Below are 22,769 nucleotides of genomic sequence, written 5' to 3'. Positions count from 1 at the left end.
TACGGCCCCTGGGATGATCTTGATTTATTATTAGAACCGGCCCGCAGCAAGCCGGCAGCCCGCAGATCTTTTACACGCACCAATACTACATTTCCCACAATGCAAAGGTGACGCACCGAGCAGTAGGCTGCTTCATTTCAATATTTATTGGCACAGCAGTCGTCAGCATCACAGTAAAATTAACTTTCAGATACCCATCAAAAATGGCAAAACGGAAGGTGGATACTGAGAACCGGGGGTTTCAAACAAGGTGGGAGTCGGAGTATATGTTCACGAAGGTAGCTGGAAAACCTGTGTGTCTTCTGTGTGGAGAAAGTGTGGCGGTACTGAAAGAGTATAATCTGAGACGACATTATGAAACGAAACACGCGGACACACACGCGGACGCAACTGTCAAGGCCAGTTTTATTTTGGCAGAAGAGATCGCTAAATCAGCCCGGCCATTTACGGAGGGGGATTTCATCAAAAACTGCATGATTAAAGTTTGTGACGAAGTTTGCCCAGAAAAAAGGCAACTCTTTTTAAATGTGAGTCTGAGCAGAAACACCATTGCCGAGAGAGTAGACCAGTTGTCCATCAATCTAAAAGAGCAGCTTGTGAAAAAGGGAAAAGATTTTATTGCATATTCCTTGGCTGTGGATGAGAGCACCGACATTTCTGACATTGCCCAGTTGTCAATTTTCATCCGCGGAGTGGACTCCAACCTAAGCGTGACAGAGGAGTTTTTGGCTTTACGTCCTATGCATGGCACAACTACGGGGCATGATTTGTATGAAGAGGTGTCAAGATGTGTAAATGAGATGGAGCTGCCTTGGGAAAAACTCGTGGGTTTGACAACCGACGGAGCACCTGCGATGTGTGGACACAGGAGCGGACTGGTGGCGAAGATACGGGAAAAGATGCAAGAGGAAAACGCGACAGGTGAGCTGACAGCTTATCATTGTATCATACACCAGGAAGCGTTGTGCGGTAAAGCCTTGAAAATGGAGCATGTAATGAGCATCATCACGCGCACAGTTAACTTTATCAGAGCCAAAGGTTTGAATCACCGCCAGTTCAAGGCATTTCTGACGGAGTTAGAAACGGAGCATGGTGATTTGCCTTATCACACAGAGGTGCGATGGCTAAGCCAGGGAAAGGTGCTTCAAAGATGTTTCGAGCTTCGTGAGGAGATTTGTCTGTTCTTGGACAGCAAAGGGAAAGACACAACACAACTCCGAGACGAAATGTTTCTGTGTGAAATGGCTTTTCTGTGTGACATTACGAGTCATCTGAATGCAATAAACTTGCAGCTGCAGGGTCGGGATCGTGTCATCTCTGATATGTACAGTACAGTGAAGGCATTTAAAACCAAACTGACTCTGTGGGAGACGCAGATGCGGAAAGAAAATTTGAGCCACTTTCCCAGCTGCCAGACCATGAAAGAGAAGCTCTCTACCAGTGCGTTCCCGAGCACACAGTTGGCTGATAAAATAGGTATGCTTGCCGCTGACTTTCGACGCCGATTTGCTGACTTTGAAGCACAAAAAAGCAGGTTGGAACTGCTCGGTAACCCATTTGCTGTTGACGTGGAAAGCTCACCACCAAACCTCCAAATGGAGTTGATTGACCTCCAATGCAATGATGCACTGAGGGCAAAATATGCGGCAGTGGGTGCTGCGGAGTTCGCCCGTTTCCTCCCCGGCACAATGCCCCAGCTGCGCATCCAGGCTGCTCAAACGTTGTCTATGTTTGGCAGCACATACCTGTGTGAACAACTGTTTTCTTTGATGAACCTGAACAAAACATCACACAGAAGTCGACTTACTGCTGAACACCTCCACTCAATTCTGAGGATTTCTTCAGCTCAGAGCCTTACCCCGAACATTGATGAACTTGTGGAAAAGATGGGACACCACCAAGTATCACCCTCAACCTCAAACAAGTGAACATTACTGTGCAATCACATATTTAGAGTTTTTACTCAGTTCAAGTTTAAAAGTTAAAATTTAATATTTGTTTTCACTGCATGTTACTTCTCCTTAAACAAAGTGTTGTTTTTGATTAATAGATTTTTGCACTTTATTTTTTTGTATTTCAATCCAATTATATTTTAAAAATATTTCAGTTGAGTGGATGATAGAAAATTGCTATTATTGTTTTTTCTTTGAAGTAAATTTAGCCCACTTTTGCTAAAATAGAAAATATAGTCTACTGATGGTGCCTTGAATACCGGTTTCTTTCATTTAATGTTCATGTTATGGGGATATTTATATAAAGGAAATTTGTCTTTTGTGTCTGTTGAAAATTAAAGATTACTGACAGAGCCATAAGAAAATATTGCTTTATTTATCTGATCATATTGTAATATATTTGTTAGGTTTTCAGTAGGTTCAATTAGGTTCACTAGACTATATGCGTCATTTAAAAATTTTTCAATGAACATTCGAACAGTCCGGCCCTCGTCTTGTAGCTGATTTTTTTATTTGGCCCTCCGTCCATTTGACTTTGACACCCCTGATCTAAAGGGTGTTTTTCAGCATTATCTTCTTTCCCTCACTATCTAAAGGGTTTTTGCAGCATTATTCTCTATCCCTCACTATCTACAGGGTGTTTTTTGTAGCATTATCCTCTATCCCTCACTCTCTAAAGGGTGTTTTACAGCATTATCCTCTATCCCTCGCTATATCTAAAGGGGTATTCTACAGCATTATCCTCTATCCCTCACTATATCTAAAGGGGTATTTGCAGCATTATCCTCTATCCCTCGCTATATTTAAAGGGTGTTTCAGCATTATCCTCTATCCCTCACTATATTTAAAGGGCGTTTTCAGCATTATCCTCTATCCCTCACTATATCTAAAGGGGTATTTGCAGCATTATCCTCTATCCCTCCCCATATTTAAGGGGTGTTTTCAGCATTATCCTCTATCCCTCATTATATCTAAAGGGAGTTTTCAGCATTATCCTCTATCCCTCACTATATCTAAAGGGGTGTTTTCAGCATTATCCTCTATCCCTCACTGCTCGCCAGGTCCTGGACGTGTATGCGGCCTTGGCCTGTGTGGAACACCTGGAGCCTCAGGCTCTGGACACAGATGCCCAGCGGCTACACTGGCTCAGGCAGGTCAAGAGACTCCAGGTGCCCATAGAGCTGGTCTGCTCTGAGGAGAGTCGTAGACACTATGGGGAGAGAAGCAAGGCCATGGTCTGCAGAGTCCAGTGAGTTCAACGGGATTAGAATATAAATAATAATTGTCCGTCCGAAGATGTAAATTTAGCCGTCCTTAGGCATCGCCTTACATAAATGACACAAACAACACATCATACCCGTTATTACACGTTACAAACAGGATGGACGGCGAAGATGACACGCCAGACCTACTATACATTTAAAATACAATATTTATATTATTTACTATATTTAATCCCATAGGACATTATGCTTTACACAAACATGTAAACCTGCCTTCTATTGCATTTACACGATCGAGCTAAGTAACTGTCAACTACTGTTCTATATATTAATATATAGGTAATTAACTACTGTTCTATACATTAATATATAGGTAATTAACTACTGTTCTGTACATGAATATATAGGTAATTAACTACTGTTCTGTACATTAATATATAGGTAACTGTCAACTACTGTTCTGTACATTAATATATAGGTAATTAACTACTGTTCTGTACATTAATATATAGGTAACTGTTAACTACTGTTCTGTACATGGAAAAAGTCACATTCCAGTACATGTACATAAGATTCCTTAGTTGCTGCTACAACATGAGTGGTTGTTTTCTGGTCCCTGTAGGAGCAGATGGAATCGTATCTTCGTCCTGTCTCTATTTGTGGAGCACTTGTTGCTGGGCGTCGAGAAAGTGGACAAGAGGCTGAAGCCTTTCGTTTTGGCATCTGTACGACGCTTGTGCCACGTGAGATTCATCTTATCCTCTTCTCTGTTTGTATTTAATCTAATGTAGAGAAATTGCATAACATAAAATTGCATTTTAATTCTTTTTTTTTTTTTTTAACTCTTCTTAATTAATCAAGGTACTGGAGAGGGATGCCGACGTTAAAATGAAACAGGCGTTTGAGGAAGTACTCAATATACTTAAGGCCTGCAGAGAAGAAGCAGTTGAAAACAAATGGTGAGGAAACTCATGTTGACGATTTAAATCATTAAGGTTACGTTTCAGTTAGTCAAATACTGCTTGATTTACCACTGACGATTCTAAATGTAATTACCATAACGCCGATTATCACTCTTAATAGCCATGCAAACCACTGTGTGCTAGCGTCAGAGAAGCTTGAAAGATGAATAAACCAATCAGATTACTTCCTGTAAATCCTGTGTGTACTGTACAAGGTAGATTTAGACAGGAGTCTATGGGAGAGTGGAATGTTCTTCAGTACATCTTAGTTAATCTCGTGTTGAATCGATTCAATTGATTTTCAAAGATTCTCTGTCGCTAGCACGCATCGGCAACACAGATAAATCTTGATAATGGGTGAGTGGCTATTGGTGACATCAGTAAAGGTTTTAATTCAGAGTTGAAGCACCAATTCGAACATTTTAAATGTCACTCTTCACAACGACGTGTACCTTCGGTTTATCCTGAACTGAAATGGCCGTTTTGGACACGAACCCATGTCTTTTCATTGTTTTATTGTGCAGGAATACCAAGCAGTTTAAGAAGAAGTGCAGTGCTTTCTTCATTGACCTGGTTTCTACGGTTTGCTTCAAGGACAACTGTCCGCCCTGTACGGCCATCATCCTCCACCTGTTGTCCTTCCTCACAGTGGAGGCTCGATCCTGTCCTGTCATCACAGGTACCCTCCTTCCGTCTGACGGATTGTCCCAGGCAAAAACAACCCCTTAAATTCCGCGATAAGTGTAAAACAATATGGCAAAAGTCCCACAAATTCCATCAGATCTTCAGACCCAGAAGGTCAACTGGGGCTTTGTTTTTTTGGGGGGGAGGGACAGGCCATTGTGTCCCTTCAGTGTTCGCAAATCTAATGTTTGTGTGTTATTTTGTTTCCCTCTCGGCCAGGACGTCGACAGATTCAGAGGCGCTCTCGCTTTGATCAGTCCGTGGACAACATCCAGTGGTTCGTTGGATCGGTTTGGTTGTTATTCATCAAACTGCTTCACCTGCTCTTCCACCTGCTGAACTTACTCATGGTGGAGGCTCAGTCTGCCCTCAATATCAGAGGTATCCTCCTGCTGTCTGACAGCTTGTATCAGCATGATGGAGAAATGTGTGTTTTTTTTCTATTTCTTACATCCGTTTTCTTTACCAGGACCTTTTCGCAGACCAACCAAGGCAATCTCTCCCTTCGGTGTTGATGTGGATAAAAGTCCAGTGGTTTGGTCAGTAGTGCTGAAACTCCTGCTCAAGTACAGGTGAGTTACAAGTGCTGGTTGTCCGCTTTTTATTTCATGGGGTTAAGTTTATCAAGATAATGTTAATTGAATGGGGTTTCTGTGTGTTTTGTCTTGAAGCTTTGATGATGTCAAAGGTCACCTGCAGCAGCATCTGACCGAAGTTGAGAAGAGTGACATCTTGGAGGAATCAAGAAAAACAGAACTTTATTCCCTATACATAAACTGCATGGAGGTATGAACACAATTTCACGTTTCAATTTGCAATAGAAGTCAGCATTTATCTGATTGTGAAGATCATTATGCACTGTTGATAAAATGTTAGAGCCATTGAATTAGTACAAATGTTCCCAAACAGTGGATGGGTTATTAGGTAAACCGTCCTGTGTGTCTCAGTTGGTAGAGAGCCCTTACAGCACCAGGGTCGTGGTTTTGATTCCTGTTGGGGCATTAATAGAAAATGAATTATTACACGAATGACTGGAAGTCCCTTTGGATAAAAGTGTCTGTTAAATTGCGTATATTAACTGAAAATATCATGCCCGTCATTGCTCAGCTGTTTTTATTTTTAGCTCATCGAGCGTCTTTCAGTGCGAGGAATAACGTCACCCGTCGTGGCGTAATCTGACTCATTTCACTGATATCATCTGATATCCCCGTTGTTCCTCCAGGACTCCTTGCATGAGAAGATGCAGTGTCGCACAATGGTGTCGCAGCAGGAGTGTCTGCAGAATGAGAGCGCCTTCCTGAGTGACTTCCTGCGCTCAGGCGCTGCGTCTAGACAGATGGCCACTATAGAGTGCTTCCAGCAGGTGGCCAGGTTACGCATGTGTCTGGATATGGCTGGGAATCTATTGGGAGACAAACAACGGTTGAGTGCCACAGGTACTTCATTCCATTTTTTTCCCAAAATGATACATAACCATAGCGAAAACAAATACTGTGTATATAGTAGTTTTTTTGTAACCGGTTAACCCAAAAGCTATTTATTGTCTCCAGGCATGGTATGTATACTGGTTTAATGTATTCTAGCTACATATATTACTGTCTACAGTATATTTTACCTTCATTTGGGGTGGCAGGGTAGCCTAGTGGTTAGAGTGTTGGACTAGTAACCAAAAGGTTGCAAGTTCAAATCCCTGAGCTGACAAAAACTACACAGTATCTGTTGTTCTGCACCTGAACAGGCAGTTTAACCCACTGTTCCCCGGTAGGCCATCATTGTAAATGTGAATTTGTTCTTATTAACTGACTTGCCTAGTTAAATAAAGGCAAGTCAGTTAAGAACAAATCCTGAACAAAGAACTGCCTTGTTTATCTAACCACTAGGCTACCTGCCGCCCCAGTCAATGACATGGCCAGCATTCTCTCAGTCATTTCTGCTGCCTTTTTTTGTCTCAACCTACAAGAACGTGAACTTGGTTTTTGATCTGTCCCTTGATGAGCCCTTGTCTACGTTTCGCTCATAGATAAAGGGGGCACGCAGATCAAGTCTAAAATAACTTACGTAGAAATTCCTAAGGTTTCCATAGATTTCCAAAAATGACCTGGTAATTACCTACTTATTTCTAAAATCCTTGGGAATATAGGGTTATGCAACCCTATCTAGATTAAGTAAAAAATGGTCTATACTCTGATGCAATCATATACCCAAAAATTCTATACTGTCTATACACATACTCTACCCAATCTGTGTGAAATTTCACATGACAGAAGGTATTAACAATGTAATCATGAGAGGCTGGCTGGTACTTGGTTATCTATGCAAACAGTGAGGATTCACATCATTGATCTGGTTTATATAGTATTTTAATTCAGGCATTGGGTATCATTGATCTGGTTGATATAGTGTTTTCATTCAGGCATTGGGTATCATTGATCTGGTTTATCGTGTTTTCATTCAGGCATTGGGTATCATTGATCTGGTTTATATTGTGTTTTCATTCAGGGCATTGGGTATCATTGATCTGGTTTATATAGTGTTTTCATTCAGGCATTGGGTATCATTGATCTGGTTTATATAGTGTTTTCATTCAGGCATTGGGTGTCATTGATCTGGTTTATGTAGTGTTTTCATTCAGGGCATCTTTGATCTGGTTTATATAGTGTTTTCATTCAGGCATTGGGTATCATTGATCTGGTTTATATAGTGTTTTCATTCAGGCATTGGGTATCATTGATCTGGTTTATATAGTGTTTTCATTCAGGCATTGAGTATCATTGATCTGGTTTATATAGTGTTTTCATTCAGGCATTGGGTATCATTGATCTGGTTTATATAGTGTTTTCATTCAGGCATTGGGTATCATTGATCTGGTTTATATAGTGTTTTCATTGAGGCATTGGGTATCATTGATCTGGTTTATATCGTGTTTTCATTCATTGGGTATCATTGATCTGGTTTATAGTGTTTTCATTCAGGCATTGGGTATCATTGATCTGGTTTATATAGTGTTTTCATTCAGGGCATTGGGTATCATTGATCTGGTTTATATAGTGTTTTCATTCAGGCATTGGGTATCATTGATCTGGTTTATATCGTGTTTTCATTCAGGCATTGGGTATCATTGATCTGGTTTATATAGTGTTTTCATTCAGGCATTGGGTATCATTGATCTGGTTTATATCGTGTTTTCATTCAGGCATTGGGTATCATTGATCTGGTTTATATCGTGTTTTCATTCAGGCATTGGGTATCATTGATCTGGTTTATAGTGTTTTCATTCAGGCATTGGGTATCATTGATCTGGTTTATATAGTGTTTTCATTCAGGGCATTGGGTATCATTGATCTGGTTTATATAGTGTTTTCATTCAGGCATTGGGTATCATTGATCTGGTTTATATCGTGTTTTCATTCAGGCATTGGGTATCATTGATCTGGTTTATATAGTGTTTTCATTCAGGCATTGGGTATCATTGATCTGGTTTATATCGTGTTTTCATTCAGGCATTGGGTATCATTGATCTGGTTGATATAGTGTTTTCATTCAGGCATTGGGTATCATTGATCTGGTTTATATAGTGTTTTCATTCAGGCATTGGGTATCATTGATCTGGTTTATATAGTGTTTTCATTCAGGCATTGGGTATCATTGATCTGGTTTATATAGTATTTTCATTCAGGCACTGGGTATCATTGATCTGGTTTATATAGTGTTTTCATTCAGGGCATTGGGTATCATTGATCTGGTTTATATAGTGTTTTCATTCAGGGCATTGGGTATCATTGATCTGGTTTATATAGTGTTTTCATTCAGGCATTGGGTAAAATGTGCATATATTTTCAGGTAAGTTGCACTTCTTTTTTTTTACCTCATTTATGGTCCATCAGAGAGAGAATTCCTGACCAGCGTGGGAGAACTGTGTAAGCGCAGTGGGAATGACTGGTATCGGATCTACCTGATCCGTAAGATCTGCAACCAGCACGGAGTGGAGTATGTCCAACGCTTCCTGACAGTGGCAGATATGCAGTGGCTGTTCCCTCGCGAGGTCCTGCAGAAGGTACTGGTTTGTGTTCATGGGGCGCCGTACTACTATGGCTGACCCTGTAAAAAAAACGCACGTCACTGCCCCTCTCCGGTGTGTGTGACAATATAAACAATCTACCTATAAGAAGATTAACCTTCTACGTGCTTCTACACCTGCATTGCTTGCTGTTTTGGGGTTTTAGGCTGGGTTTCTGTACAGCACTTTGTGACATCAGCTGATGTAAGAAGGGCTTTATAAATACATTTGATTTTAAATTTTGATTTGATTAACCTTGTATGTGGCGCTCTATTCAATTAATTATATAACACATTTGTCCATGTGTAATTAACTGATTGAATTTCTAGAAAGCTTTTCAAGCTTTTCTGTGCTTTAAATAAAGGTTAAATAAAAAATATAAATTCAATTTAAAAATGGGAGGGGGGGGGGGCCTCATCTCATCCACACTCATCACCCACGTTAATTTCCCTGTCTTTCAGAATCAAGATGGCAGCCAGATTGACCAGTATCTTGTTTGTGGAGAGGACTACAAGACTATCCGAGATGTGGTTGCCAAAGCAATACTGGAGGGCAAAATTAAGGATATAGATCGTGCTTGTAAGGTATTGAAAGGCTCATAGAGATAGCAAATTGAAGTCAGTGATTTTTACATGCCTGAATAAATGTTCTATCCTGTTTACAAGCATAAGCATTATTTATTTGTTCCGGTAATGTGTGTAGGGTTCTTCGTGTCCAAACAATAAGAGGACAATATACCTGCTTTTGGCTCTGTTCAGAGAAGTCACCTGTCTCTATAGAGCAGCCAATCCCAACCTCCATCCAAACTCTGAGGTAAGAAGAGCCCAGGGAGAAAATACTGTAGCAAAGTTCATCTCATATACAGCTTGTCTCTACATACAGCATCTTTGTTTAATGTTCCGTTTTCTTTTCCTAGTTTTGTCAAGCACTGGTGGATTTCATCGAGGCCTCAACGTTTCTTGCAAGCCGAAATGTGAAGGAATTCGCAATGGACCTGGTAGCCAACCGGCTGGGTCCCCTGACTGTCCAGACTGGGGCCTCTGGTGCCCAGTGGGTGGTGGTGGAGCTGGCCATCCACTTGTCTGCAGTGCTGCTCTGTGGGAACCAGGGCCTACTGATACCCCTCCAGCAGCTGGCTCTTTTCCCTACTAACATGCAGGTGTGCTCCCCTTGTCTGCTCCCTACAGTCTGCAGTGAACCTATTGTTCTTCAGCATAAATCACTCAATTAAATATATGTATTGCTTTTAATAACAGAGAGCCTTCATACCCACCATGCCCGAGGATATGCTTGCAGTTGTACGCCAGGCCATTAGAGGGATGTTGTGGTACAGTAAGTATTGTTTCAGTCAATAAAATAAAATAAAAAACAAGTAACAGCTAAAACTAGAATGCAGAAAGTTATAACGGGTAAATGCATGTTACAAAACTCAAAAGTCCCAGAGAAACAAGAGTAACAAAATGACTATGGCATTTCGGCTTGCTTCTTCAGGCATCATAGATTTTGGTTTATAATGTCTTTTATTGTTTTGAAACTTCTGTATGTGTAATGTTTACTGTTAATTTCTATTGTTTATTTCACTTTTGTATATTATCTACCTCACTTGCTTTGGCAATGTTAACACATGTTTCCCATGCTAATAAAGCCCCTTGAATTGAATTGAATTGAATTTTGTTATTCATTGTACCTTTTATGCATTCTAGTTTTTTGTGCGGTTTTTTTTGTTCCATGAACCCTTGAAGACCCCCCCCCCCCCCCCTTATGAACCCATGAAGAACCCCCCCCCTTATTTGTCCTTGCCAAAAATGATCCTTCATTGTGCTCACTTCTGCACCCCACAGATTGTCCGAATGGTCACCCTTGCGCCATTGGTGAGGTATGTAGAATTGAGTTGATTCTGGGTTAAGAAAGTGTGGCCTATCATGACTGTAGTTACATTTCCTTCAATCATGTCCCTCCTGCTCTCCTCTCTAACCCCCCACCTCAGTGTGGCAAGCCCATGGAGACGAGCCGTTGTGTGGACTGTGGCGCTGAGATCGGAGGGCGCAGCCACAATCCTGTCGCGGGCTTCACTACTGCTCAGATCCGGTAAGTGGGCGATTCTATACGAGATTGACCCATGGATATTTATGATTTTTTCGGGGGATCTATCTGAAATGAAATCCATAGAAATGTCCTTTGGAGGAAGGATGATTTTTTTCAAATTATTGTTGAAAATGAATTAATTATATATTTTTCCTGTTGATGGCTACGCTGCTGAATGTGTCTGCCAGGGAGTACTTGGCCTACAGGCTATGGTTCATTATTATAACATTTATAGACTGATCGCGGTTATAGACTGATCTAGAATATAGACTGATCGCGGTTATAGACTGATCGCGGTTATAGACTGATCTAGAATATAGACTGATCGCGGTTATAGACTGATCTAGAATATAGACTGATCGCGGTTATAGACTAATCTAGAATATAGACTGATCGCGGTTATAGACTAATCTAGAATATAGACTGATCGCGGTTATAGACTGATCTAGAATATAGACTGATCTAGAATATAGACTGATCTAGAATATAGACTGATCTAGAATATAGACTGATCGCGGTTATAGACTAATCTAGAATATAGACTGATCTAGAATATAGACTGATCTAGAATATAGACTGATCTAGAATATAGACTGATCGCGGTTATAGACTGATCGCGGTTATAGACTGATCTAGAATATAGACTGATCTAGAATATAGACTGATCTAGAATATAGACTGATCGCGGTTATAGACTGATCAGGATATAAAATAATGTACATTTAAAAAATAAAAATAAAATGTCAATAGGAAAAATATATAATAACTCACAATCTACAGCTGTCCTTTAAGTGGACCACAACACATGAAATACTTAATTATGCTTAATTAATAAGTGACAACAAACAACAAATATTTTAAGATAACTTTATCCCATTACTCAACAATATGAAAGCCAACGAAATGGATCAATCTTCCCATAGATCTTAGTTAGAATAAACCTCTTCAGAATGCTTTTATGTTTGTAGGTAATACCAATTACCCCACCAAAGATATGATTTAAAGTATACTCGGTCATGACAAACTTTTACAAGGGCAAATCAAATGAATAGGACATCTTTTACACCTAAGTCAGAGGGAGATTTTTAACCTTCCAGACTTAAAGGCACTAAAGAGGAACAATTTGGGTACATATTGAAGATGTGCCTGCTCACTCCTAGAATATTTTGAGGTGTATTATCAAAGGATAAAGCTAAGAACTTTAACTTCATAGTATACAATATGGAAGAAAATGAAAACTTATATCACTCGCTAAAAAACACAACAGTATGGAACAATCCTTGGATAGCTTTTCATTATTTTTTACAATTTTAAATTAAACCTTTTTATTTAACTAGGCAAGTCAGTTAAGAACAAATTCTTATTCACAATGATGGCCTAACCCAGCCGAACCCTACCCTGGACAATCCCGGAAGATGCTGGGCCAATTGTGCGCCACCCTATGGGACTTCCAATCACGACCGGATGTGATACTGCCTGGATTCGAACCAGGGTGTCTGTAGTGACTCCTCAAGCACTGAGATGGCAGTGCCTTAGAGTGGCCTAAAACACACTTGCTTCACACTTGCTTAAAGTCTACATTGAAAACGTAAGGTATAGCAACTGTAAATGACTTGGTAATAGGAAATAAATGTCTTTCCAAAAAAATAATTCAAAAGCAATTTTAAGACTAACAAATGTAGATATTTTCAAATACAACTTAAAAGTTTCATATCAAGACATTTCAATTTTCAATCTTTTGGACATCAGATAAATCTTGAGGGAACCCTAATTTGAGTCAAAAAAATAATATATTTTCATATGATCAGTAAAATGTAGAAAATCTTGCAGATCCAACTGATAATCTCTTTAGAAAATAAATATAAACTACTGGAACCAAAACTTCTAAACAACTGATAGTGGTACAAGATGGAGGGAATGTTGGAACACAACTAATGATATAACAGTTATCGAATATGTACGCTTTATCAAATCACATTTTATTGGTCACATACACATGGTTAGTAGAAACCCCACAACATCATAAATATATACGCCATTTCCCAAGTGAAGCTTTTAATGAGTCACAGTACTGAAGAATGAAAACATTTTTGTCTTGTCTTTTCATAAGAGGTGACAGTACTGAGACTGGCCACGTCCTGGGAGACCCTCGACGGAGGGACCACCCAGACATGCAGGACACAAAGAGCATGTCCTCTATTCCTTTCAACCTGGTCCGGCTTCTCACCCACGTAGCCATGCTACTAGGAGCCAGAAGTAACACACAGGTACACCGCGGCAAATCATACTAGAGGGACCTATGGATTTGTGTGATTTAAAGGGACAGTTCACTCAAATATGTTTCCTTACCTTTGAAAGCAGTCTATGGACAGGGAGAGACAGCAGATACTTTTTTTCCTCTATCATTTCTTGTCCATAGACTTCAATTAAGGAATTATCCCTGGCTTTAAGTTGATAGCCGGCAGATTTGTTTAGCTGTGACGTGACATTTTGCTTCTTACAGTACACCTGCCTTAGTGGCAGAGGCCCGTTCAGAAACCCCTAGCTCTTTCCCGTAGTCCCTACCCTATTCAGTGGATACGGAGCTAGTCCCTACCCTATTCAGGGGATAAGGAGCTAGTCCCTACCCTATTCAGGGGATAAGGAGCTAGTCCCTACCCTATTCAGGGGATAAGGAGCTAGTCTCTACCCTATTCAGGGGATAAGGAGCTAGTCCCTACCCTATTCAGTGGATAAGGAGCTAGTCCCTACCCTATTCAGTGGATAAGGAGCTAGTCCCTACCCTATTCAGTGGATAAGGAGCTAGTCCCTACCCTATTCAGTGGATAAGGAGCTAGTCCCTACCCTATTCAGTGGATAAGGAGCTAGTCCCTACCCTATTCAGGGGATAAGGAGCTAGTCCCTACCCTATTCAGTGGATAAGGAGCTAGTCCCTACCCTATTCAGTGGATACGGAGCTAGTCCCTACCCTATTCAGAGGATAAGGAGCTAGTCCCTACCCTATTCAGGGGATAAGGAGCTAGTCCCTACCCTATTCAGGGGATAAGGAGCTAGTCCCTACCCTATTCAGGGGATAAGGAGCTAGTCCCTATCCTATTCAGTGGATAAGGATTCAGTGGATAAGGAGCTAGTCCCTACCCTATTCAGTGGATAAGGAGCTAGTCCCTACCCTATTCAGTGGATACGGAGCTAGTCCCTACCCTATTCAGTGGATAAGGAGCTAGTCCCTACCCTATTCAGTGGATACGGAGCTAGTCCCTACCCTATTCAGGGGATAAGGAGCTAGTCCCTACCCTATTCAGTGGATAAGGAGCTAGTCCCTACCCTATTCAGTGGATAAGGAGCTAGTCCCTACCCTATTCAGTGGATAAGGAGCTAATCCCTACCCTATTCAGGGGATAAGGGGCTAGTCCCTACCCTATTCAGTGGATAAGGAGCTAGTCCCTACCCTATTCAGTGGATAAGGAGCTAGTCCCTACCCTATTCAGTGGATAAGGAGCTAGTCCCTATCCTATTCAGGGGATAAGGAGCTAGTCCCTACCCTATTCAGTGGATAAGGAGCTAGTCCCTACCCTATTCAGTGGATAAGGAGCTAGTCCCTACCCTATTCAGTGGATAAGGAGCTAGTCCCTACCCTATTCAGTGGATAAGGAGCTAGTCCCTACCCTATTCAGTGGATAAGGAGCTAGTCCCTATCCTATTCAGGGGATAAGGAGCTAGTCCCTACCCTATTCAGAGGATAAGGAGCTAGTCCCTACCCTATTCAGGGGATAAGGAGCTAGTCCCTACCCTATTCAGTGGATAAGGAGCTAGTCCCTACCCTATTCAGTGGATAAGGAGCTAGTCCCTACCCTATTCAGTGGATAAGGAGCTAGTCCCTACCCTATTCAGTGGATAAGGAGCTAGTCCCTACCCTATTCAGTGGATAAGGAGCTAGTCCCTACCGTATTCAGTGGATAAGGAGCTAGTCCCTACCCTATTCAGTGGATAAGGAGCTAGTCCCTACCCTATTCAGTGGATAAGGAGCTAGTCCCTACCCTATTCAGTGGATAAGGAGCTAGTCCCTACCCTATTCAGTGGATAAGGAGCTAGTCCCTACCCTATTCAGTGGATAAGGAGCTAGTCCCTACCCTATTCAGGGGATAAGGAGCTAGTCCCTACCCTATTCAGGGGATAAGGAGCTAGTCCCTATCCTATTCAGTGTATATAAGGAGCTAGTCCCTACCCTATTCAGTGGATAAGGAGCTAGTCCCTATCCTATTCAGTGGATAAGGAGCTAGTCCCTACCCTATTCAGTGGATACGGAGCTAGTCCCTACCCTATTCAGTGGATAAGGAGCTAGTCCCTACCCTATTCAGTGGATAAGGAGCTAGTCCCTATCCTATTCAGTGGATAAGGAGCTAGTCCCTACCCTATTCAGTGGATAAGGAGCTAGTCCCTACCCTATTCAGTGGATAAGGAGCTAGTCCCTACCCTATTCAGTGGAGCTAGTCCCTACCCTATTCAGTGGATAAGGAGCTAGTCCCTACCCTATTCAGTGGATAAGGAGCTAGTCCCTACCCTATTCAGTGGATACGGAGCTAGTCCCTACCCTATTCAGTGGATACGGAGCTAGTCCCTACCCTATTCAGTGGATACGGAGCTAGTCCCTACCCTATTCAGTGGATACGGAGCTAGTCCCTACCCTATTCAGTGGATAAGGAGCTAGTCCCTACCCTATTCAGTGGATAAGGAGCTAGTCCCTACCCTATTCAGTGGATAAGGAGCTAGTCCCTACCCTATTCAGTGGATAAGGAGCTAGTCCCTACCCTATTCAGGGGATAAGGAGCTAGTCCCTACCCTATTCAGGGGATAAGGAGCTAGTCCCTACCCTATTCAGTGGATAAGGAGCTAGTCCCTACCCTATTCAGTGGATAAGGAGCTAATCCCTACCCTATTCAGGAGCAAGGAGAAGGAGTTGTTTCCTAGTGTCTTATCCCGGTCTCTCTTTGTCTTTGATAGGCCATTGCTGCTATCATCAAGCCCCGAGTCGCTGACCCCAGTTCGTTCCTCATGGGTCACCTGCTGAAAGACATGGAACACGTGATTAGGTTTATGGGGAAGGGGAGAGATGACACAGTCAATGCCATCCACCTGATGATCAGTAGCCTACTGAAGCCTCACCGTCGTGGTAAGGCGCAGTTAAATTTTTCATTTTTCACCTTTCGGTTACTGGCCCAACGCTCGACCCGCTAGGCTACCTGCTGCCCTGCCATGTGACTTTTTAGCCAAATCAACAAATGAACATTTTACAATGGCCATCTCAGTCTCCGGGACTTGAACCCCGTTGAAAACCTGTGGTTTGAATTAAAGAGGGTAGTCCATAAGAGCAGATGAAGAATATCAAGGATCTGGAGAGATTCTGTATGGAGAAATGGTCTAAAATCCCTTCCAATGTGTTCTACGATTTCATAACGTTTTAGAAAAAAGGCTCAGTATCAGGGGGTGGGTGCTGGAGTATTGAATCATTACCAATCATTTTTACCCTTATTGTTTTTCTAGATTTGTTTTATTACTTTTTAAATGTATTATCTCTTTCTTTGAGCAATTGTATTAGTATCGAATATAATTTTCACCGCAAATTTAAAAAAAAAAATATTTATCTCAGTGTTTGTAGTATTTATTTTCTACAATCTTTTCTTGTCGATATTAAGGGAGGTGATATTAGGTCAAGATGTGTCCGTTGGTTCTGGTTCTTGTTGTCAGTGTTTGTCACTGGAATCAGATTATGTACAGTTTAAACTTCTCTCCTCAGGGTGTGCTGATAATCATCTCTCTACCAAAGAGGCCAGAAACGACTGGGAGATGACAGTCGGTAATGAAATAATCTCCCCTCTGCTGAAGGTAAAAAAAAACAACATGATACCAGAAAAATCACAGTTTTTACTGCCTTTTTATGAGCCGAACATCAAGGACAGATGTGTTTTTTAAATTCATATAATTCCCAGTTCTAATTGCAGGATTGGGTTGGTATAAGCAATAATTATTGTAGCTCTGCCTTGTTTTCCATATTGATTTTATTAAGGTTGACAGAATTACCTAGAAGTCAGGGTTGGGCCCGGAATTCAGAGGTTTGTAATTGACTCCCATTCAACTCATGAGTTGGAATTCAAATTGAAAATCGACCACACCCCACCTGATTCAGTATTAGAATTTGAGAAAAGATTTTCTGCGGTTGGTGAAGTTCATCACTGACATCCTGGAACTACAGAGAAATCTGGTCGAAGACCTGTCGGAATGTGACTGATCTGTCCCACGGCACCAATTCCTAATATTGAGTTGCACCACCCCCTCCCTTTTGCCCCTCAATTTGTTGGGGCATCGACTCTACAAGGTATTGAAAGCATTCCACAAGGATGTTGACTCCAATGCTTTCCACAGTTGTGTCAAGTTGGCTGGATGTCCTTTGGGTGGTGGACCATTTTTTTATATAAATGGGTAACTGTTGAGCGTGAAATACCCAGCAGCATTGCAGTTCTTGACACACTCAAACCGGTGCTCCTGGCACCTACTATCATACCCCGTTCAAAAGGCACTTAAATATTTTGTCTTGCCTATTCACCCTCTGAATGGCACTCACACACCATCCATGTTTCAATTGTCTCAAGGCTTCAAAATCCTTCTTTAACCCGTCTCCTCCCCTTCATCTACACTGATTTGAAGTGGATTTAACAAGTGACCTCAATAAGGGATCATCGCTTTCACCTGGATTCACCTGGTCAGTCTGTCATGGAAAAATCAGGTGTTCTTAATGTTTTGTATAATCAGTTTATAGATCTCATTTGTTTGGCTTCTTTTTGAAGGCCTACGGGTCAAGTTGAGGGTTAAACTAATGCACTCTGGGAAATGTTGTATTTTCCCCATATTGAACACAAATTTAAGTGGTTAATGGAATATAATAATTTAGGATATTTGCATACAGGTTTTGTTTTCCTTGATCATTTATTTTAAGTTGGTCCTGAAAATAAATTGTTTCAACAATATTTCATATGCATGTATGAACGACGTGTTTGGCGTTTTTATGTACAATGTATAGACAACACCTAATATATAGACAATATATATGTATAGACAACACCTAATATATAGACAATATATATGTATAGACAACACCTAATATATAGACAATATATATGTATAGACAACACCTAATATATGTATAGACAACACCTAATATATAGACAATATATATGTATAGACAACACCTAATATATGTATAGACAACACCTAATATATAGACAATATATATGTATAGACAACACCTAATATATAGACAATATATATGTATAGACAACACCTAATATATAGACAATATATATGTATAGACAACACCTAATATATAGACAATAAATATGTATAGACAACACCTAATATATAGACAATATATATGTATAGACAACACCTAATATATAGACAATATATATGCATAGACAACACCTAATATATAGACAATATATATGTATAGACAACACCTAATATATGTATAGACAACACCTAATATATAGACAATATATATGTATAGACAACACCTAATATATAGACAATATATATGTATAGACAACACCTAATATATAGACAATATATATGTATAGACAACACCTAATATATAGACAATAAATATGTATAGACAACACCTAATATATAGACAATATATATGTATAGACAACACCTAATATATAGACAATATATATGCATAGACAACACCTAATATATAGACAATATATATGTATAGACAACACCTAATATATAGACAATATATATGTGTAGACAACACCTAATATATAGACAATATATATGTATAGACAACACCTAATATATAGACAATATATATGTATAGACAACACCTAATATATAGACAATATATATGTATAGACAACACCTAATATATAGACAATATATATGTATAGACAACACCTAATATATAGACAATATATATGTATAGACAACACCTAATATATAGACAATATATATGTATAGACAACACCTAATATATAGACAATATATATGTATAGACAACACCTAATATATAGACAATATATATGTATAGACAACACCTAATATATAGACAATATATATGTATAGACAACACCTAATATAGAATAGAACAGGCATTTGAATTTCACTGAATTCAATTATATTTACTTTTAATTCAAATTCAAATTGCAATTCTATATCCTGTTTACTACTTCAATACAATAATTACATTTTAATTAATGAGGCATTCTGAATTCTGAATTGAGCCCAACCCTGCTAGATGTACATAGGAGACAGGTGTCAATTTGGAATTGTGGTTCAATTACCCCGCTGGCTGTCTCCTCCTATCACGTCTCCAGGACCTGGATCGGCGGCTGCAAGAGGTGAATGCCTTCATCAGGGATGACTCAAGGTTGTCCTCCAACCCTATCATGAGGGTGTTGTCTCCGGAGCCACGCCTGTTCCTGACCTCGCTGCCCCACAACTCCCAGATCCACAGCTCAGCGGTGTGGAACTGCAGGGAGAGGGTGTCCCTGCTCAGCCTCACCCGCATTGTGGAGCAGAACAACGGAGAAAACACCCTGCCAGTGCTCTGGAGGTTCCTGCACAAGGTAAGAGGTTTATTTCACCTTTATTTAACTATGCAAGTCAGTTAAAAACAAATTATTATTCACAATGATGGCCAAATCCTCCTCTAACTCGGACGACACTGAGCCAATTGTGCGCCGCCCTATGGGACTCCCGATCACGGCCGGGTTGTGATACAGCCCGGATAGAACCCGGGTCTGTAGTGACACCTCTAGCACTGCGATGCAGTGCCTTGGACTGCTGCATCACTCGGCAGGCCCGGCTATGTTATGTAATTGAGAGCAAATGAACAATGAAATAAGGAAAAGCTTGCTCAGTGATGACAGATTAAAAGCCTGTCGTGTTAAATGTGAACAGGCCTCATTTGTATTGTTGGGCTCTGACTTTCTTTTCAATCATAACCTCAGCTGCTCAGCATGTATAGGCCTTATACAGTTTACCAGTCAGTAGGTCTATGCCTTGTGATTGATTGCAGTCTGTCAGCAGATATTTTACTGAGCCCTGTGATTGGTTGCAGGAGGCAGAGCTGCGGTTGCTGAAGTTCATCACTGACATCCTGGAACTGCAGAGAAATCTGGTGAAGACGTGTCGGAATGTGACTGATCTGTCCCACGGCACCATTGCCAAATTCCTCCAGAGACAGGAATCAGGTACTATAACATAGGTGTCAAACTCATTCCATGGAGGACCGACCGAGTGTCTGCGGGCTTTCACTTCTCGCTTGTACTTGATTGATCAATGAAGGTCACTGATGAGTTAGGGAACTCCCCTCATCTCGTTGTCTGGGGTCTTAATTGAACAACCTCACCTGGTTGTCTAGGTCTTAATTGGACAACCTCACCGTCTTAATTGGACAACCTCACCTGGTTGTCTGGGCTCTTAATTGGACAACCTCACTTGGTTGTATGGGCTCTTAATTGGACAACCTCACCTGGTTGTCTGGGCTCTTAATTGGACAACCGCACCTGCTTGTCTGGGCTCTTAATTGGACAACCTCACCTGCTTGTCTGGCTCTTAATTGGACAACCTCACCTGGTTGTCTAGGTCTTAATTGGACAACCTCACCTGGTTGTCTAGGTCTTAATTGGACAACCTCACCTGGTTGTCTGGCTCTTAATTGGACAACCTCACCTGGTTGTCTGGCAACCTCACCTGGTTGTCTGGCTCTTAATTGGACAACCTCACCTGGTTGTCTGGCTCTTAATTGGACAACCTCACCTGGTTGTCTGGCTCTTAATTGGACAACCTCACCTGGATGTCTGGCTCTTAATTGGACAACCTCACCTGGTTGTCTGGGTCTTAATTGGACCACCTCACCTGGTTGTCTGGCTCTTAATTGGACCACCTCACCTGGTTGTCTAGGTCTTAATTGGACAACCTCACCTGGTTGTCTAGGTCTTAATTGGACAACCTCACCTGGTTGTCTAGCTCTTAATTGGACACTAATTGAAAGGAAATAACATAAACTAACAGACCGCCCTCCAGGACTGGAATGAGTGTGCTGTATCTTCTGATTGATGCAGTGTTTCCCAGTCCTGGTCCTTGGGACCCAAAGGGGTGTACCTTTTTTGGTTTTGCCCTCCCACAACCTGATTCAACTTAGCAAAGGCTTGATGAGTTGTGTTAATGCTAGGACTAAACCAAAACCACTCGGGTCCAAAGGACCAGGACTGGGAACCACTGAATTAGTGGCATTGAGACCAATCTTAACTTTAGATGTTTGCAAATTACTCATCTTCCTGTGCAAATATCCTATGTGCGTTATTTAAAAATCTATGTGAATGCTTAAGTAAGCCAGGCTTATCAACTATTCTGTAAGCATTCTGTAAAACGTGTCCTAAGGGAATTGGAGGAGATTCAATCCGCATTCAATCCATATCGCGGAAGATCTGCGCTACAATTTGAAGGTCACATGCCAGTTTACAGTGAATGCAGTCTCCGCGACCACGGGAACATTGCCTTTGGTTGTTAATTACGCTACTAGAGCAGATCTTCAGCACCACGGATTAAATAGAGGCCAAAGTTTGTCATTGGTTTTGTCTTTGTCCATCTTTCCACAGTTCCGCTGAGAGCCTGGCATGAGAAACGGATCAACATCTTCCTGACAACATGGAATCTGCTTAGGGGCTCGCTGGCAACCAATGGTAATAACACAGATAAAGCATCATATACCATTTGGGGTCTAATAGTGATCTGGTAACCCCTGTATATAACCTCGCTATTGTTATTTTATTGTTGCTCTTTAATTATTAGTTATTTTTAACTTCAGTTTATTTTAGTAGATACTTTCTTAAAACTGCATTGTTGGTTGAGGGCTTGTATAGGAAGCATTTCACCTGTTGTATTCGGCGCATGTGACAAATAAAATTTGAATTTATATATAATTACTCACGCACACGCATTTTCAGAACATATTTGTTAACGTTTTTGTCAAACAACGGCAACCTTAAAAGAAAGCGTGTGTTGGGCACTCGAGATCCCAGGGCACAACTTCCTAGTGAACCCAAGCATGTGAAATATTCCCACTTCCCACTCTCCTAAGTATCTCAATAATTCAATGATAACCCCCCCCTGGCTCTGCTATAATGAGTTAAAGCCTAATCGTGTTCCCATAACATCAGAAACAATGTGTTTGTTTGGTTCTGTAGGAGAGATTAAGATCCCTGTTGAGTTCTGCCGGAAGGATCTGGACATGACCAGTGACTTCCAGGTCCTGTTGCCACGGCGTCAAGGTCCTGGTCTCTGCTCCACAGCCCTGGTCAGCTACCTCATCGCCCTGCAGAACGAGCTGGTCTACTGTGTGGACAAGCACCTTGGAGAGGAGACTAGGTGGATGCATGTTGTACTAATTTGGTGTGAAATAGGGGTCAGCAACATGCGTGATTCTTTTATTTTTTTCCCCTCAAGTTTTTTGTTAAAAAAAAAAAATGTTTTTAGGTACAAAAATACTAAAATCACCAGGAATTCAGTTAAAAATTAGTTTAATTTATGAAATCTGTTCCCAAGTAATTCCCACAAAAAAAAGAGACATGGTCCGTGTCTCAATGTAATCCAGGTCTGAAATTATTTTATTCAAATGCAATCTATTATTGGACTTAGCGGTGGTCAAGTTGGAGTGCACTAATTATTATAATTATGTTCCGTTCCCCCAACCATCCGCTTCGACATAAATCATCCCGCTGCTTGCCTTGCTACCCCTGATGTG

At 41.0% G+C, this 22,769-nt stretch overlaps 1 protein-coding gene across 1 annotated transcript in view; it reads left to right on the top strand.

Annotated features, from left to right (window-relative positions):
* Window positions 1-22,769, top strand: part of LOC139408280 (E3 ubiquitin-protein ligase rnf213-alpha-like) — a 99,907-nt gene that overhangs the window by 66,596 nt on the left and 10,542 nt on the right. Inside the window, exons 41-62 of the mRNA XM_071151984.1 lie at window positions 3,014-3,201; window positions 3,798-3,918; window positions 4,037-4,134; window positions 4,662-4,816; window positions 5,041-5,202; window positions 5,291-5,393; window positions 5,493-5,607; window positions 6,044-6,257; window positions 8,706-8,875; window positions 9,340-9,462; window positions 9,581-9,691; window positions 9,795-10,037; window positions 10,135-10,210; window positions 10,720-10,754; window positions 10,866-10,966; window positions 13,074-13,230; window positions 15,965-16,133; window positions 16,758-16,846; window positions 19,336-19,587; window positions 20,082-20,214; window positions 21,625-21,708; window positions 22,213-22,393. Coding sequence (XP_071008085.1) covers window positions 3,014-3,201; window positions 3,798-3,918; window positions 4,037-4,134; window positions 4,662-4,816; window positions 5,041-5,202; window positions 5,291-5,393; window positions 5,493-5,607; window positions 6,044-6,257; window positions 8,706-8,875; window positions 9,340-9,462; window positions 9,581-9,691; window positions 9,795-10,037; window positions 10,135-10,210; window positions 10,720-10,754; window positions 10,866-10,966; window positions 13,074-13,230; window positions 15,965-16,133; window positions 16,758-16,846; window positions 19,336-19,587; window positions 20,082-20,214; window positions 21,625-21,708; window positions 22,213-22,393 — 3,080 coding nt within the window. The remainder of the gene's footprint in view (window positions 1-3,013; window positions 3,202-3,797; window positions 3,919-4,036; window positions 4,135-4,661; window positions 4,817-5,040; window positions 5,203-5,290; window positions 5,394-5,492; window positions 5,608-6,043; window positions 6,258-8,705; window positions 8,876-9,339; window positions 9,463-9,580; window positions 9,692-9,794; window positions 10,038-10,134; window positions 10,211-10,719; window positions 10,755-10,865; window positions 10,967-13,073; window positions 13,231-15,964; window positions 16,134-16,757; window positions 16,847-19,335; window positions 19,588-20,081; window positions 20,215-21,624; window positions 21,709-22,212; window positions 22,394-22,769) is intronic.

Source organism: Oncorhynchus clarkii, chromosome 5 (genome assembly GCF_045791955.1).
Source record: "Oncorhynchus clarkii lewisi isolate Uvic-CL-2024 chromosome 5, UVic_Ocla_1.0, whole genome shotgun sequence".
Taxonomy (NCBI): domain Eukaryota; kingdom Metazoa; phylum Chordata; class Actinopteri; order Salmoniformes; family Salmonidae; genus Oncorhynchus; species Oncorhynchus clarkii.
This window is presented reverse-complemented; position numbering and strand designations above follow the sequence as displayed.